The 18996-nt window shown below is 38.4% G+C and overlaps 1 protein-coding gene across 5 annotated transcripts in view; it reads right to left on the bottom strand.

The window, feature by feature from the left end:
• The window catches only part of PEAK1 (pseudopodium enriched atypical kinase 1), a 309056-nt gene that overhangs the window by 23137 nt on the left and 266923 nt on the right, over positions 1–18996 (bottom strand). For all 5 annotated transcript variants that reach the window (XM_049611893.1, XM_049611892.1, XM_049611894.1 and 2 more), the window contains one exon: positions 7062–7807. In XM_049611893.1, the coding sequence (XP_049467850.1) occupies positions 7062–7807 (746 nt within the window). The remainder of the gene's footprint in view (positions 1–7061; positions 7808–18996) is intronic.

Below are 18996 nucleotides of genomic sequence, written 5' to 3'. Positions count from 1 at the left end.
TTAAGGTCATCAAGGAGGGGCCTGATGTGGATTAGTATCCCTAGAAAAAGAGACACTAAGCCTCCATCCCCCCCTTGGCCATGTATGGACACAGGGAGAAGGCAGCCATCTGCAAACCAGAAAGAGAACTCTCACTAGAAACTAAATCAACCAGAACCTTTATCTTGAATTTTCCACTTTTTAGAACTGTGACAAAATTCAACTCTATTGTTTAAGCCACCCAATCTATATAGTATTTTGTTATAGCAGTTTGAACAAACTAAGACAACACCCAAAGTAAAGACCTTTGTACTTTTATCATTGCAGTGGACTTGGCATTTAAGGGGATAGCATCCTTTGGCTTTCAAATTGCTAAATTCTAGCACTGATTTCCTTTTGCAATGTTTTAAAGACCTTTTAGTCTCTTCAAGAGACAGTCAAACCTGTTAGCCACTCTAAATTCCATCAGTATTGGAAGGGATATTTTAAGAAGACAAACAGTAAAAACCTGTCTGTGTGAGCCAACTGCTGGTCTCTTTTGCTTACCTCTGCAAAGGTAGGGTTCACAGTGTCCTGGTAGTTTATTCCTCTAAGTTGTACAATCAATTGGGTACTTCTAGAAATGCCCAAACAGTCTTCAAAGACACATTTATATTCACCATTTAGTATAAAACGTCCTTTCCCAAACCTGCCAACAACTCCCAGTGTATAACCACTTGCCACCTGTTCTTTGGAGATTGCTTCTGCATCATTACAAGCCAAGAAATCAATACTACACCATTGATTTGGGAAAGAGACAAGATTGCATGCAATAATACATAAAGTTAGTCAAGCCCTACTTCTCCATTGTTTTGAAAGAACAGATAGTTCAATGCCCTGTTCTGAAATAGGTACTCATCCTGGATTGGTGATCTTGTAGCAATAAAAGCCCAAGACAGATGAGGCACCATAACCCCAATTGACTTAACAGCTCTTGAGTGCTACACAGAATCTCAAAATGCCTTTTTAGACTCAACAGTTATGTATTAACTAAAATCCAGCCCCTCTCTCTGCAGTCTATCCCTCAGTTTAATTTACAAAGTATGGGCTGGGGGCCAGGGTCACTCTGCTAGCACCACCAGACAGTTAAGTGGTAAGGGCACTGCAGCTGCAGACAGCAGTTGAAGGTCTGCTCCAAATATGTATTCTGTCTTGATAGACAGGTAAGGCCAATTGTTTACCTTATCCATTAATTTCCTAAAACACCATCTGGTCTTTCCAAGCCAAATTAACATGTAAAAGTCATTTAGATATGTTAATTGGTTTTGAACCAGGAAATAGAATCAATAAAAAGGGACTATGGGAATGGAGAACATTACGCATTTACCTAGAACTCTGTGTTTTAAAAAGCTCTTTCACATGCATTAGCTCCCTTGATCCTAACCTCAATCCCACAGATTATCATTGTAAACATCTGAAAGAGGAGGAAATTGAGGCTCAATGATTGTTACCCTTTTAAAGTAGGGTAGGGAAGTAGCCTAGGGAAGACACTTAGGGAGAGGGAAAGGAGTGAGTACTTATCAGGGATGTTTTATTCTCTTTTAGCCAAGCAGACCCAAAGCTAAGGAAACTGAGACTCAGAGTAGCAATTTGTGACAAAGCTATTAAGTAGCAGAGCCAGAACTTGAACCCAGGATCTTTTGGACTTCAAAGTCTATTCTCTACTAACAATTTCCTCTTTAAAAAAAATCCAAAGGCTGGCTGGGTGAGGACTGGGCAAACAAGAAGAAATCACATTGACATGGATAGGAGAGAATGGGACACAACCTTGCCATAAAATCCACCCCTGGTGCAGTATCCCCATAACAGGGAGAGAACTCAAAACCTGGAGCTTCTCCCTGAGAAGTGAAGGATTTAAATCCTACATCTGGCATCCCAACTTCTAAGACATACACCTGAGAGACAAGCCTCTAAAACATGTAACTTTGAAACCCAACAGGGCTTGTGTCCTGAGACCCACAAAACTGTGGCAATCTGAAAAGCCGCTCTTAAAGGGCCTACATGCTGGGACTTACCCACCCAAGAAGCAGCCAACTGTGCCTTGCCTTAAAGTGAAGGAGGCTCAGATGCTTATATTAAAGCACTGGTGTGAGACTAAAGCACCAGTGGAGTGGCAGACATCTAATCTGAAACATACAACTAGGAGCCTGCTGGAACACTTTCCAGAGACAAAGACTGGTAGGTATGATTTTTATGTTCTCCCTTTGCCAGGCTCCAGGGCACTAGTATCCCAAAGAATGAGCTTTTATGTGTGTCTGGTGGCCTGATTTTTATGGCTGCTGTCTAGGGGATGCCTCTTGACTGCGTGGCTCTGGAGGCAGGGGGGGTTTGTGTTCCTGGTCCCATAGGACTGTAATAATTGGTATCACCCAGAAAAAAGCTTATACCCCTGTCTGACACCCCAAGTTTTGTGATTGCTGTCAGGGAACACCTCTCTATCATCTGGTCTGGCAGTCAGTGGGGTTCATGGGTCTCACAGGACTGTAACCAATGGAGAAAAAGGTCTTAAACAGCTACCAACCCCAGGGCAGAGCAAGAGGCAGCAGACCCAGGAGCTTGGTCTTTCTGTAAAGAAGGCCTATTAGCTAATCATGGGGCTGACCATACACCTTTCCAGAGACCTCAGAGAGAGGGTGCTATATTCCTACTCACCCTCTGCCATGCCCCAGAGTGCCAGTGTCTCCTGGACAGGAGCTGTACACACATTTGGTGCCCTGGTTTTTGTCTGGTGCCCCAGTTTATATGGCTGCTGTCCAGAAAATGCTCCTTGATCACCTGGCTCTGGTGGCCAGTGGGCTTGCATCCTGAGTCCCCTATGACTATAGCAGAGAGATAGTTCTTGGCAGGTTTCCACTCAGGGCACTGCACAGACAGTGGTCGTACACTCCCTAGTCTTTCTGTGAAGAAGTCCTCTTTGCTTGTTCTGGAACTTTGGCCTGAGGGGCAGACTTCAGGTTTGGTACATATTTAGTGGCCTGTAGAGTTGGTCTCCAGGAACATAGGCTATGGACACCATGTTGGTGCTCTCTGCCATGCTCCAGTTTACCAGTATCACACAGAAAAAAACTTATACTCTTGTCTAGAGCCTGGGTTTCTGTACCTGCTTCCCAGAGGGCACCTGTTCCAGATCTGCGTATGTTTGCAGTCCCGCAGGATTATATATATTTGCCTATTTTTTATTTTTATTTTTTATATTTGTCTATTTTTAAAAGCTGATGCCTGAGGGTCTGGCTTTCAGTCAGCCTGAGTCTAGGTGCTGAGATTCTCCCCCTTGGGACACTGATGGGTCTTGGCATATTCTCAACTACTGGGAGCTATTAAAAATATAATAGCCTGCTTGAACAGGCACAAAGGTTTGAGAGATGACAAAGATCTGGGGCAGGATTGAATAACAAGGTTCATCTACATGAGGCCACTCCTTTAAGGCTGGGAGAGGTGGTTGTTTCATCTACTGTATGGAAATGCAGACTCAAGCTAAATGAAAAAAGAGAGAAATATGTTCCAAATGAAAAAACCAAGTAAACCCCAGAAAAAAACAAACAAAAAAAACAAAAACAAAAAAACCTTAATGAAATGGAGATAAGTAATGTACCTGATAAAGAGTTCAAAGTAATGGTTATAATGAATGGGGAGAAAAATGGATGAACACAAAGAACTTCAACAGAGAGATGGAAAATATAAGAAAGTACCACACAGAAGCCACAGAGCTGAAGAATACAATAACTGAATGGAAAAATACATGAGACAGGTTCAGTAGCAGACTAGATGAAGCAAAAGAAAGGATCAGTCAACTTAAAGATAAGGCAGTGTTACTCACTGAATCAGAGCAGCAAAACCAAACAAATAAAAAAGAAAAAAAAAAATGAAGATAGCTTAAGGGATGTAGAGAACATCACATAGTCTAACATTTGCATCATAGTGCTCTGAGAAAAAGAAAAGAGAAAGGGATAGAAATCTTATTTGAAGAAACAATGACTGAAAACTTCCCTAACCTGTGGAAATAAACAGACATTGACATCCAGGAAGCCCAGAGTTCCAAATAAGAGGAACCCAAAGATACCCACACCAAGACATATTACAATTAAAATGTCAAGTTAAAGGACAACATGTTAAAAACAGCAAGAGGAAAACAACTTGTTACATACAAGGGAACCCCCATAAGACTCTCAACAGATTTTTCAGCAAAAATTTTGCAAGTTAGAAGGGAGTGGCACTACATATTCAAAGTGCTAAAAAAAACTCACCAAACCCCCAAAAACCAACCAACCAACCGAACAAAAAAACCTCCCAACCAAGAATACTCTACCTAGCATTCAGAAGTGAAGGAGAGACAGAGTTTTTCAGACAAGCAAAAGCTGAAGGAGTTCACCACTATTAAACTGGCCTTAAAATAAATGTCAAAGGAAGTTGTTTAAGTTGAAAACAAAGTGCACTAATTAGTAACAAGAACACATATTAAAGAATAAATCTCACTTGTAAAGTAAATATATAGTAAAGGTAGGGATCAATCACTTATGAGACTAGTATAAAGATTGAAAGACAAAACTAGTGGGGCACCTGGGTGGCTCAGTCAGTTAAGTGTTGACTTTGGCTCACGTCATGATCTCATGGTTTGTGGGTTCGAGCCCTGTGTTGGAGGGCTCTGTGCTGACAGCTCAGAGCCTGGAGCCTGCTTTGGATTCTGTCTCCCTCTCTCTCTGCCCCTTGCCTGCTCACGCTGTCTCTCTCTCTCTCAAAAATAAACATTAAAAAAAATTAAAAAAAGAAGAAAGACAAACTAGTAAAAATAATTATGATTACAATTGGTTAAGGGATGCACAAAATAAAAAGATGTTAACTGTGACATCAAAAACATAAAATGAAAGAAACCACAAAATGTGTGGAGGGAAGAATAATTTTGAGCTTTACAATGGGATGAAACTTAAGCTGTAACCAACTTAAAACAGACTGTTATAGATATAAGTTGTTATATGTAAGCTCATGGTAACCATAAAACAAAAACACAAAAAAGAAAGAGAAAGGAAAATAAGCATAGCACTAAAGAAACCACAAAGTAAGAGATCAGGAGAAGAAACAGATGACCTACAAAAACAGTCTTTCTGGAAACAATAAACAAAATGGCAATAAGCACAGACCTATCAATAATCACTTTAAATGTAAATAGATAAATTCTCCAATCCAAAGACACAGAGTGGCTGAATGGATAAAAAAAAAAAAAAAAAAGACCCATCTATATGCTGTCTAAAGAGACCCACTTTATTAAAAAATTTTTTAATGTTTTATTATTTATTTTTTGAGAGAGAGAGAGAGAGAGAGAGAGAGCATGAGCAGGCAAGGGGCAGAGAGAGAGGGAGACACAGAATTCAAAGCAGGTTCCAGGCTCTGAGCTGTCAGCACAGAGCCCTCCAACATGGGGCTTGAACCCACAAACTGCGAGATCATGACCTGGGCCAAAGTAGGACACTTCACCAACTGAGCTACCCAGGCACCCTGAGACCCACTTTAGAGGTAAGGACAAGACTGAAAGTGAAGGGATGGAAAAAGATATTCCATGCAAATGAAAACCAAAAGAAAGCTAGAATGTTAATTTATATCAGACAAAATAGACTTTGAAACAAAGACTGTAATAAGAGACAAAGAAACGAGTTACGTAACGATGAAAGGATCAACCAACAAGAGGCTGTAACATTTGTCAACATTTATGCAACTAACATAAGAGGACGTAAATACATAAAGCAAATACTAACAGACCTAAAGGAAGAAATTGACAACAATACAATACTAGGAGACTTACATCAATGGATAGATCATCCAGACCGCCCCCCCCAAAAAAAAATCAACAAGGAAACGTCAGCCTTAAATGAAACATTAGACCACATAAGCCCACAGATGGGCTTAACAGATATATACCCAACATTCTATTCAAAAGCAATGGAATACGCATTCTCCTCAAGCACACATGGAACATTTTCCAAGATAGATCATGTTAGGACAAAAAACAAGTCTTAATAAATTTAAGAGGACTGAAATTTTATCAAGCATCTTTTCTGACTACAATGGTATGAAACTAGAAATTAACACAAAAATTACATAAAGAAAACTTGGAAATTAATAAATTTGTGGAGATTAGACAACATGCTACTGAACGACCAATGGGTCAAAGAAGAAATCCAGAGAAATAAAAAAAATAGCTTGAGACAAATGAAAATGGAAATGTAACAAAGATCATGCTTTATTTGTTACATTGACAAAGCCTATGGCTTATTTACAGTGAATGTAACTGGGCAAGAATTCTCAATGGTAATAGTTTTAGCTTTTGTGAAGAGGTTGTTTGTCTGGAATGGGCAATATACAGTTAAGAAATTAATATGTGACATAATGGATAAAGTAAGTTGGGCTATGGAGTCAGAGAGATCTGTGTGCAAATCCCAGCTCAACTAATTGTGTGTGACCCTAAGCAAGTAAGCTCACCTATCTTTTATTTTCCTCATCCGTCACATGGATAAAAAGATCTTAACCTCATAAACTTGATGTGAAGATCAAATTATGTAACACCAATAATGTTCCTGGCACATCAACAAATATTGGTTACCTTCTTCTGTAAAAATGTCTCCCCAAGAAGCAGAACAGTTATAGAGCAGGGGCAGACCAGTGTCTCTTATTTGCTAGAGAATAAAGACAGAAACATGGAGTGGAAGGGACATAACAGACCCATTTGTACAGGTAGCCTTCGCAAACAATCACAGCTCAAGGATTAGCTACTTTCAGAATTCTCTGGCCTCTAAAGTTTGGGTTAAAGTCCTTCTAAGCTCCCAGAATTCTGTTTTCCTCTATCTTAGCAATACAGTATACTATAAGTCTGTCTCTTAACATATCTGTTTTCCCCTTTAGATAGTAAGTAACTCCCCTGCTTATTATAATATCTGGTGTAAGGTAGATGATCAATAACTTTTTGCTGAATAAAAGAATGGAGGAAAGAACAGACCCATCCCAATAACAGTGTGTTGGGTAAGATTAAAATCAAATGTATAATATTTTCTTACCTTGACTGCATAGTTATTAAGTGGATCTTTTGCATATGAAGCTGTGTAGTAAACTGCATCACCTGCCTCACAGCACGGTTTGTCACTAGTTAGCCTGAAGTCTGACCAGCTGTCCACCCCAAAACGGAGCTGATCTTTCTGTCCAGCCATGAAGAGGTCTTCACATTTAATAGCCAGTTTTTTCAAGGCATCTGTATGAAGGCTTCGGATTTTACCCACCACTTCTTCCCGATTCTCAAGTCCTCTATAAAGTGCTTGTCTCTGTGGCTTCTGTATGCCTCGGCCCTGTCTGCAAGAGGGACCACGCCGGCTGGACAGGGACTCCATGCTGTTGGAAAATCTATCCTTAATACTGAGAGTGGTTAAGCTGGAGATACTGTTTGCTGCTGAGGGGATAGGTCTCTCCTTGAGCAAAGGTCTTTCCAAGGAGTCATAAGACTCAATGTCCAGTCCCTTGAGTTCGTAACTGATGGAAGAGCCAGCACTACTGGCATCCCAGTTGGGGTCGATATCATAGGTGGGATTAGCCATTACACAAAGACTTGTTTCCATGGATTTTTGGAGGTCTTTGGGGATTGGTTCCGTATTGGCTCTTATGATCGTTTTCTTTGGCAGTGGGGGTGGTGTAGGTTGGGAAGCATTAGGTGTTTCTTCGTCTGTTTTCCCACTAAAGACAACAGCATCATCCAAAGTTCCCTTAGGCTGCCGTGGATGCTTGGGTGGTATCATGGCTGCTCTAGATTGCCCTGTATTGTTTTAAAAGAAAGAAAGAAATAATAGTTAAGTTTTTATTCTTGTTACATAATTGAAAGTTAAGGAGAAATAAGGAACTTAAGGAGGTGGCCATGACAATATAAGAAGTCAATGCCTTAATTCAAAATGGTTGAAGAAAAGCAACCAAAGAACAAATAGGTAAAAGTCTAAGACTTGGTGGGAGCAGTAAAATGTGAGCAATGTCTCAGCATGTCTCAGCATGTGCCAGAGGAACAAGGTAATGGGCTGTAACAACAACAACAACAACAACAAGACTTCAGTTCTCCACTCCTGCCCCCAAGATTGCTGATTTTTACTACACTAGAATATGAAGGGGTGACAGACACTCAAATAATTACATTGTGACAGGGTAGAAATGAAAACATTTGTGGATTAGAAAACACTTGGAAGCATTTTAAAAAACAATGGAAACTAGCAATGGAACCACTAGTATCAAAAGATACTATTCTGTTCTTTTAACCTGGTTCCAAAGTTACCCTATATTGTATATAGCACTTGTCATTTTCAATCCAACACATATGAATACAATTTCATAAACATGTTATTTTATTTCACTCTAGAGATGGATTCTAGCACTAGTCTTAAACTGGTCTATGTATAATTCTTGTGATTGGGATAAAGGGAACAATATATATTAGTAGTCAACTGCTGTTCCAAACATCCTTCACAAACTCTTATGACTTTCTATTTTATTTTGAAGGTATATAAACTATGATTTGAGTGATACTACTTTTGAACATCTCTTACAAGCCCTAGTTATAGAACCAATCATCTCTGCTTCCTTTCTAGCACCTGCATTTGGAAGACAATAAAATACACATGTGTGAAAATGAAAACAAAAATGGTCCAAAATCTTTGGGACACAGCACAAGAAGTTCTAAGAGGAAAATACATAGCAATACAGGCCTACCTACCTCAAGAAATAAGAAAAAGCTTGAATAAAAAAATCTAACCTTACACCTAAAGGAACTAGAAAAAGAAGAACAAACAAAACCCAAGGTAAATAGAAAGAAGGAAATACTGAAGATTAGAGCAGAAATAAATGTATAGACACACACACACACACACACACACACACAAAAGAGAGAGAGAGAAAAAGAAAAAGAAATCAATGAAACCAAGAGCTGGTTCTTTGAAGATAAACAAAAGTGATAAACCCTTAGCCAGACTTATTAAGTAAAAAACAGAAAGGACCCGAATAAATAACATCAGAAACAAGAGAGAAGTAACACTGATACAACAGAAATACAAAGGAATATAAGAGAATACTACAAAAAGTTATATGTCAACAAATTAAACAACCTACAAGAAATAAATTCCTAGAAACATATAATCTTCAAAAACTGAACCAGAAAGAAATAGAAAATCTCAACAGATTGACTACAGGTAATGAAACTGAATCAGTAATAAAAACAACTACCAAAAGCAGAAGTCCAGGACCAGATGGGTTCACAGGTGAATTCTATCAACCATTTAAAGAAGAGTTAATACCTATTCTTCTCAAACTATTCTAAAAAATAGAAAAAGAAGGAAAGCTTCTAAATACATTCTATAAGACCAGCATCACCCTGATACCAACACCAGACAAAGACACCAAAAAAAAAAAAAAAAAAAGGAAGAAGAATATGAGCCAATATTCCTGATGAACATAGATGTAAAAATCATCAACAAAGTATTAGCAAACTGAATTCAACAATACATTAAAAAATCATTCACCATGATCAGGTGAGATTCATCCTGGGGATGCAAGGTGGTTCAATATTCACAAATCACTCAATGTGATATACCACATCAATAAAATGAAGGATAAAAATCATATGATCAAGTCAACAGATGCAGAAAAAGCATCTGCCAAAACTCAACATCCATTCATGATAAAAACTCTTAACAAAGTAGGGTTAGAGGAAACATACCTCAACATGATAGGGAAAAGACAAGGATGTCCACTCTTGCCTCTTTATTCAACATAGTACTGGAAATCCTAGCCACAGTAATCAGACAAGAACAGAAATAAGAGGCATCTATGTTGGTAAAGAAGTTAAACTGTCACTATTTGCAGATGACATGATACTATACATAGAAAATCTTAAAGACTCCACCAAAAACAACTAGAAGTAATAAATGAATTCAGTAAAGTTGTAGGATACAAAATTAATACCCAGAAATCAGTAGTGCTTCTATCTTCTATATACTAATAACAAAGTAGAAGGAAGAGAAATTAAGAAGACAGTTCCATTTACAATTGCACCAAAAATTTAGGAATAAACCTAACCAAAGAGGTGAAAGACCTGTACTCTGAAAACTATTACACAAGACACACACAAATGGAAAGATATTCCATGCTCATGAATCTGAGGAATTATTATTGTTAAAATGTCCCTATTAGCCAAAGGGATCTACAGATTCAATACCATCCCTATTAAAACACCAACATTATTTTTCACAGAACAAGAACAAATAATACTACAATTTGTATGGAACCACAGAAGACCCCAAACAGCCAATGCAATCTTGAGAAAGAAATACAAATCTGGAAGTATCAAAATTTCAGATTTCAAATTATACTGCAGGGGTGCCTGGGTGGCTCAGTCAGTTGAGCATCTGACTTCGGCTTGGGTCATGATCTCACACTTGTGAGTTTGAGCCCTGCATTGGGCTCTGCGCTGACAGCTCAGAGCCTGGAGCCTGCTCCTCCCCACCTGCACTCTGTGCCTCTCTCTCTCAAAATAAATAAATATAATAAAAATTTTTTTTAATTGTACTGCAAATCTAAACATTATGGTACTGACACAAAAATAGACACAGATCAACAGAACAGAATAGAGAACCCAGAAACAAACCCACAATTATATGATCAATTAATCTATGATGAAAGAGGCAAGAATATAAAACGGGGAAAAGACAGTCTCTTCAATAAATGTTGCTGGGAAAACTGGACAGCTACCTGTAAAAGAATGAAACTGGACTACCTTTTAACACCATGCACAAAAATAAACTCAAAATGAATTAAAAACCTAAATGTGAGAGCTATAGTAATATTTTTCTAGATATGCTTCCTAAGGTAACAAAAGCAAAGATAAACTACTGGGACTACACCAAAATAAAACAAAAATCTTTTGCACAGCAAAGAAAATCATCAATTGAACAAAAAGGCAACCTACTGAATGGGAGAAGGTATTTGCAAAGGATGTATCTCATAAGGGGTTAATATTCAAAATATATAAAGAACTTCTACAACTCAATGACAAAAAGCCGAACAATCCAACTAAAAAATGATCAGAGGACTGAATGTACAAAGAAGACATACAGATGGCCAACAGACACAAGAAAAGTCGCTCAACATCACTTATCATCAGGGAAATGCAAATCATAACACCAATGAGATATCACCTCACACCGGTTAGAACAGTTAAAATAAGAAAGACATGAAATGACATCTTGGCAAGGATGCAGAGAAAAAGGAACCCTCCTGCACTGGTTGGGAGGAATGTAAATTGGTGTAGCCACTGTGGGAAAACAGTATGGAGGTTCCTCAAAAAATTAAAAATAGAAAAAGCAGGGGCGGCTGGGTGGCTCAGTCAGTTAAGTGTCTGACTTTGGCTCAGATCCTGATCTCGCAACTTGTGAGCTGGAGCCCCACATTGGGCTCTCTGCTGTCAGGGCAGAGCCTGCTTTGGATCCTCTGTCTCCTTCTCTTCCTCTCTCTCTGCCTCTCCCTCTCTCTCAAAAATAAATAAACATTAAAAAATACAGAAATACCATACAGTCCAGTAATTGCACATGGGTATTTAACCAAAGATAGCATAATACACAAAGGGTATATGCTAAGTGAAATAAAACTGAGAAAGACAAGTAACACAATTTCATACATAAGTGGAATCTAACCCTCCCAAAACAAAAACCCAAATTTAAACAAACAAAAAGCAGAATACAGTGAACAAACTGATGGTTGCCAGAGGGAAGGGGAGTGGGGGAATGGGCAAAATGGTGAGGGGGAGTGGGAGATACAGGGTTCCATTTATGGAATGAATAAGTCATGGAACAAAAGGCAAGACATAAGGAAGAAAGTCAATGACACTGTAACAGTGATGTATGGTGAGAGGCAGTAGCTACACTTGTGAATAAAGCATAATGTATAAACTTGTTGAATCACTATGTTGTACACCTGAAACTAAAGTAATATTGTGTGTCAACTATACTAAAAAAATATACACGTGTGTGATCAATGACACCTTTTGGGCTTATTGTATAATGGAGAGAGACATTATTATTTTTTTTTAATGTTTTTTATTTATTTTTGAGAGAGAGAGAGAGAGAGAGAGAGAGAGACAGAATATGAAGGAGGCTCCAGGCTCTGAGCTGTCAGCACAGAGCCCAATGCAGGGCTTGAACTTGTGAACTGTGAGATCATCACCTGAACTGAAGCCAGACACTTAACTGACTGAGCCACCCAGGTGCCCCAACATTATTTTTTAAAGAAAGAGAAACACACTATGGAACTTTTTATAACAGTTATTATAATTAGTAATGTTATTAAAATAATGAGGCCTCCATTAACTATCTCAGAATGAGAGTATAATGTTCTGTTATGGGATGAATTACGTTCTCTCCCCCCAAATGTTGAAGTCATAAACCCTGGTACCTGTGAATGTAACCTGATTTAGAAATAGAGTCGTTGCAGAGGTAATCAAGTTAAGATCAGGTCACTAGGGTAGGCCTTAACCCAATATGACTGGTGCCCTCATAAAGAGGAAAACATCATATAAAAAGAGACAAAAGAGAGTATGCCATGTGACAACAGAGGCAGAGAGTAGAACAATGCAGCAGCAAGACAAGGATGTCAAGGATCAATGGCACCACCAGATGCTAGGGAGAAGAAGCAAAGGGTTCTGTCCAGAGCTTCAGAGAAACCATGGCCTTGCTAACAGCTGGATTTTAGACTTCTAGCCTCCAAAACTGTGAGAGAATAAATTTCTCTTGTTTTCAGGCACTTACTTCATGGAAGTTTGTTACAGCAGCCCTATGAAACTAATACATGCTCCTACTGAAGGTCAGATAGAATAGAAGGCACTGCATGGACCTGAGAGTGATAATGAATAAAGATGGTGGTTTGTTTTTATGAAAATCATGTCCTTGTAGCAATGCCAAGGGTGGGCACAAATATAAACTGTGATGGTAATGACAATATAGTCCATTTCCCATTCATGCAACTCTCTCCAAGAACACCCAGAAGTTTATACAAACTAACACAATACATACAGCAAACCTAAGGTCCACCTTTCTCCACCAATGGCATGTAGCGAATAGATATTTTTTTAATAAGGAACAGAACTATATTGCATATAAACACAAACAAAAAAATGTACACACACACACACACACACACACACACACACATACATACAGCATAAGAAGGAGAGAGACAAAGAAAAATGAGAATGCTAAGAAGGCCAGGACTTTGCTTTATTCATTATTGTATCCTCTATATCAGGACAGGGCCTGGATGTAAGAGATGCTCAATAATGTTTCTTGAATGACTAAAAGAATAAATTAGAGCTGAAAGAGAATTAAGTGGTAAACTTACAGAGGTACCTATAACACGAAAAGATACTGAATTATTAATTTAAAATATTCCCACAAAGGAAAGTCCAGGGCAACATGGCTTCATTGATGAATTCTAGCAAATGTTTGAAGAAGAATTAATATCAATCCTGCACAAACTCTTCCAAAAATAGAAGGGGAGGGAGCATTTCCCAGCTTGAAATCTATGAAGCCAGTATTACCTACACATCAAAATCGGACAAGGGCATTCATAAGAAAACTAGACACTAATATCCCTTATGAATACAGACACAGAAATCTTTGCAAAATACTAGCAAACTGAATCTAGCAACATATAAAAAGGATTATACACCATGACAAACTTAGATTGGTCCCAGGAATGCATGCTTGGTTTTAACATCTGAAAGTTAATCAATGGAATACACCATGCAAACAGAATAAAGGAGGGAAAAAAACCTTACATGGTCACTTTAATAGATGTAGAAAAAGCATTTGAGAAAATCCAACACCTTTCCATGACAAAACACTGAACATACTGGGAAAAGGAGAGAACGTTCTCAACCTGATAAAGGGCACCTACGAAAGCCCCAAAGCAAACATCATCCTTAATGGTAAAAAACTCGGTATTTCCCCACTAAGATCAGGAATAAAACAAGGATTTCCATTCTTGTCACTTCTATTCTACATTTCACTGAAGGGCCTAGCCAGGGCAATTAGGAAAGAAAAAGAAACAAAAACATCCAGATTGGAGAAGAAGTAAAATTATCTGTTTTCAAAGGTAACATAATCTTGCATATAGGAAAGCCTAAGGAATTCACAAAAAATTATTAGAACTAATATATCAATTCAGCAAGGTTGCAAGACATAAGATCTGTATAAAACAATTGTATTTCTATACACTAGCAATGAACAATCAAAAAATTATTAAAAAACAATTCCATTTATAATATCATCAAAAACAATAAAGTATTTAGGAATAAACTTAACAAAAGAAAGGCAAGACTTATGCACTGGAAACTAACCAACAGCATTGAAGAAATTAAGGACCTAAATAAATGGAAAGACATCTTATGTTCACGTATCAGAGACTTAATATGTTAAGATGGAAATACTCTCCAAATTGTTCTGAAGATTTAATGTAATCCCTATCAAAATCCCAGCTGGTTTTCTTGCAGAAATTGACAGAATGATACTAAAATTCATACGGAAATACAATGGAACTAGAGTAAGCAAAGAACATCTTGAAAAAGAAAAAGTTGGAGAGCTCACATTTCCCGATTTCAAAACTTACTTCAAAACTAAAGTAATCAAGATTGTATGTACTGTGTGTTGGGGGAATGGGCAAAACAGGTGAAAGGGATTAAGAGGTACAAACTTTCAGTTATAAAATAGTCACAGAGATGAAGAATACAGCATAGTGAATGTAGCCAATAATACTGTAAATGGCCATTTAAAAAAATGTTTATTTTTGAGGGATAGAGAGAAAGAGAGATGGCATGCAAGCAGGGGAGGGGCAGAGAGAAAGGGAGAGAGAATCCCAAGCAGGATCTGTTTTGTTAGTACAGAACCTGATGCGGGGCTTGAACTCATGAACCACTAGATCATGACCTGAGACGAAACCAAGAGTAAGATGCTTAACTGACTGGGCCACCCAGGTGCCCCTCGTAGTCAATAATATTGTAATAATTTTATATGATGACAGATGGTAACTACACTTGGTGAGTGTCATAGACTCTAAGTCTAAAGTTCTCTTTTGGCCAGCAAAAGAGCAGATGCAGGATTAAAGTGAGAGATGGCTGATGTCCGGGAAAACACAAGAGCCCCAAATAAGGGTCCTTGCCCTGTATTTATTAAGATCAGAAGGCTTACAAATGTGATGGGCACACACAAAGAGACAAAGAAACTGTGAACATTAACTTGGGGACATGAGGGAAAAGGGGTATTTTGAAGATATACAGTGTTTGGGGTTTGGGTCAATATAAAACAAAATCCTGGCACCGAGCAGATGGGTAGATGGTTGTTAATGGCAGACAGGAGGCGCCATGCCTGTTTATCTTTACTAGCCTAGGGGATGAGACATATGGGGAAATAACTTCAGGGTTAATAAGGCACCTTTTCTTTTGTGAACCATCTCCACTCTGAGCTGCTTGGCCTGCAGCACAGTGGTCCACAGTTCAATTCACCAATTTACTTAACTTGGCCCTATCCTCCTGTGAAAGCAGCTTTTCTGCTATAGTACTATATTGGGGGTGCTTTCACCCTGAATATCTAATCTTGTTTATTTCATATACCTATGTATTGGGCACCTTTGTGGCCCATTCCTATTTTGGGCCTTTGCCCCACCCTCTCTAGTCTAGGGGCTCTGCACCCCCTTTCTATTTTGGGGTGCCTTTGCCCCCCCATTCCTGGGGTGCCAATTTGGTTTACCCAAACTCGGATGTAAGCATTTTATGACTTTGTATTTCTTTATGCCTTGTTAACCCATTGGTGTAAGCTTATCCTAAGCTTATCCCCCACAGGCGAGCATTTTGTATGTATACAAATGTTGAATCACTATGTTGTACACCTAAAATTAATATTGTATGTCAATGATACTTCAATTAAAAATTAAAAAAAAAGATTGTATGTACTAAGAATAGAAATAAAGATGAGTGGAACTGAATTGAAAGTCTAGAAATAAACCTGTATATTTATGGCTAATTTCCAACAAGGACACCAAGACAATTCAATAGGGAAATAGCAGTCTTTCCAAAAAATAGTGCTGGAACACCTGGATATCCATATGCAAAAGAATGAAGTTGAACTCCTACCTTATAGTATATGCGAAAAGTAACTCAAAATATTGCAAACATCTCAACATAAGAATGAAAACTATAAAACTCTTAGAAGAAAACATAGGAATACACTTTTCAACCTTGGATTAGGCCATGATTTTGTAGATATGACACCTAAAAGCACAAGCAAAAAAATAAATAATAAATTGGAATTCATAAAAATTAAAAACTTTTGTGCTTCAAAGGACAACTTTAAGAAAGTGAAAAGACAACCCACAGAATGGGAGAAAATATGTGCAAATCATGTATCTGGTAAGAGACTTATATCCAGAATTTGTAAATAATTTATAATAAAAAGATAAAAAACCCATTACAAGTGGGCAAAGGGTATGCACAGACATTTCTCCAAAGAAGGTAAACAAATGGCCAATAAGCACATAGAAAGATGCTCAACATCACTACCCATTAGGTAAATGCAAACCAAAACCAAAACCAAAACCAAAACCATGAGAGACCACTTCACATCTACTAAGTCAGCTCTAATAAAAAAGATGGACAAGTGTTTGTGAGGATATGGAGAAATTCAAACCCTCACACATTGCTAGTAGGACTCTAAAATGGTGCAATCACTTTGGAAAATAGTTTGGTAGTTACTCAAAAAGTAAAACCAAGTTACTACATGATCCTGGATTTCCACTCCTACATATATATCCAAGAGAAGTGAAAACATATGTCCACATAAAATCTTACACATAAATATTCTTAGTAACATTATTCCTAATAGCCAAAAAGGAGTAACAACCCACATGTCTATCAACTGATGAATGGATAAACAAAGGAATATTCAGCCATAAAAAGAAAATTAGTGCTGATACATGCTACAACCTGTATGAACCTTGAAAATATGCTAAGTGAGAGAAGCCAATCACAAAAGCCCACATATGGTATGATTCCACTTACATGAAATATCCAGAAATATGTAAATCCCTACAGACAGAAAGTAGATTAGTGACTGCTATGGGATGCGGAGAATGGAAATGGAGAGAGACTGGTTTCTGTTTAGGGTGATAAAAATGTGCTGGAATTAGATACTGGTGACAGTTGTAAAGTTCTACTAAAACTCATGGAATTGCACCCTCTGAATCTTATGGTATGTAAATTATATCTCAATAAAGAAAATCGACAATTCATTCTTAGAAACTACCATAAATCCAGTTTCTAGTCACTTCTTCCCATTCCTCTGTGCCCTTAACATCACCAGGGATGGAGGGGCTCGGTATTAATTGTACTCTTCCTGTGATGGTAGTGAGCCTCCTTCCCAGAGCTGCCCCAGCCCTATTTTACCTCAGTTAATGTGAGAAGTCAGAACATAGTTTATTCACAACATGACAGAAATAGGCTTTCAAACAAACCTTTACTTTCCACTTGCTGACCCAGACCTTTCAGAGATGAAGTGTGATGGAGAAGGCTTAGAAGCGGTGAACTGCACCAGCACCTTATCGTCTGTGCTTGACTACTGTGACAGTCCCCTGTTATCACTGTCTCTAGTTTTGCCTCCCTCACCACGCTGGCCATTACAGAGATTTTTTTTTTTTTGAACACCAAAGCTGATTGTGGCACTCCTCTACTTAAAAAATTTGTCACTGAGAATTTGGACTTGATCCTGAGAACAGTTTTCTTTGCTCAAGCACAGAAAGCAAGCGTTTCACGACCCAGCCCTGGCTGTACCTATTTTTCTTGTAGCATTTCATCTTGCATCTTAAGTCAGAGCTACCAACTTGCTTGCAGTTTCCTTAGCACTCTTGGCTACTTCATGCTCTGGATCTCCACTTACGCTAACCCTCTTCCAGGAATGGTTTCCCTCTCCTCTCATCTTTAAACATTCTGCCTCTGAGAAGTGTTTCTTATTCTACTCCCCGAAATTGACCTCTTTTTCTTGGGACCTCATATATATCCTGTGAACACTTCTCTCCAAGTACTGACAATACTTGACTTGTGCCCCTGTCTAAATTCCCCACTGGTGTTGCTCACTGAGGGCAGACACTGGGTCTCATTTGCATACCCAGGATCAAGCAAAGAATCTGGCTGAGGAGAATGGAAGGAAAGAAGGAAAAAAAGGAAGAAAAAAAAGGAAGGAAGGTATTAATGAATAAATGGAAAAACTAGAAACACAAACTTATTCTTGCCCTTTCCACATCCCTAGAAGAAACTTTATGGGTGTCATTTTCTACCAATTTCTCCAAATCAGAACAACCAAAAATAATCGCAGACATGGAAGGAATGGGTTCCCAAAGTACTTAAAAAGAAAAAAAAAAAAACACCTCAGAACCATCAAGTGAGACAAAGTCTATCACAATCAGCAGCTCTTTAATTCTTATCAGAGGAGGTGGAAGAGGGCTGATCATGCCACTTTCCGCCACCTATAGAACAAAGTCCAAACTCCTCAGCAAGCTGGTCAAGGCTCTCAGTCTTATCTATCACTATTTCTCATCAACTCTCCCACATGAACACTTGCTTCCTGTTCTTTGAATATGCTCCAAATTTTTTTTTTCTACGTCTCTGCTGTAGTAAAGGTATTCTGTTGTAGCCCAGCTCAGATGGCCCTTCACTGAAGCCTCCCTATTCTCTACCCCTCCCCTCCAGACTGGGAATTCTCACTTGTTCCTCTTGCTGTCTTAGCACTTTTTGCTCTATTATGTCATTTTTAGCCTTTTACAACATGTGTATTTTTTTACACGCCCTCAGAACCTGGTGCAATGTGACACACACAGTAGCTGGGCAGGAAACGGCTACCGACTGAAGGATGCAGAGTCAGAAGAGTTGCT

The sequence above is a fragment of the Panthera uncia genome (assembly GCF_023721935.1).
Source record: "Panthera uncia isolate 11264 chromosome B3 unlocalized genomic scaffold, Puncia_PCG_1.0 HiC_scaffold_1, whole genome shotgun sequence".
Taxonomy (NCBI): Eukaryota; Metazoa; Chordata; class Mammalia; order Carnivora; family Felidae; genus Panthera; species Panthera uncia.
Note: the sequence above shows the minus strand (reverse complement) of the source record. Positions and strands in the feature narration are given on the sequence as shown.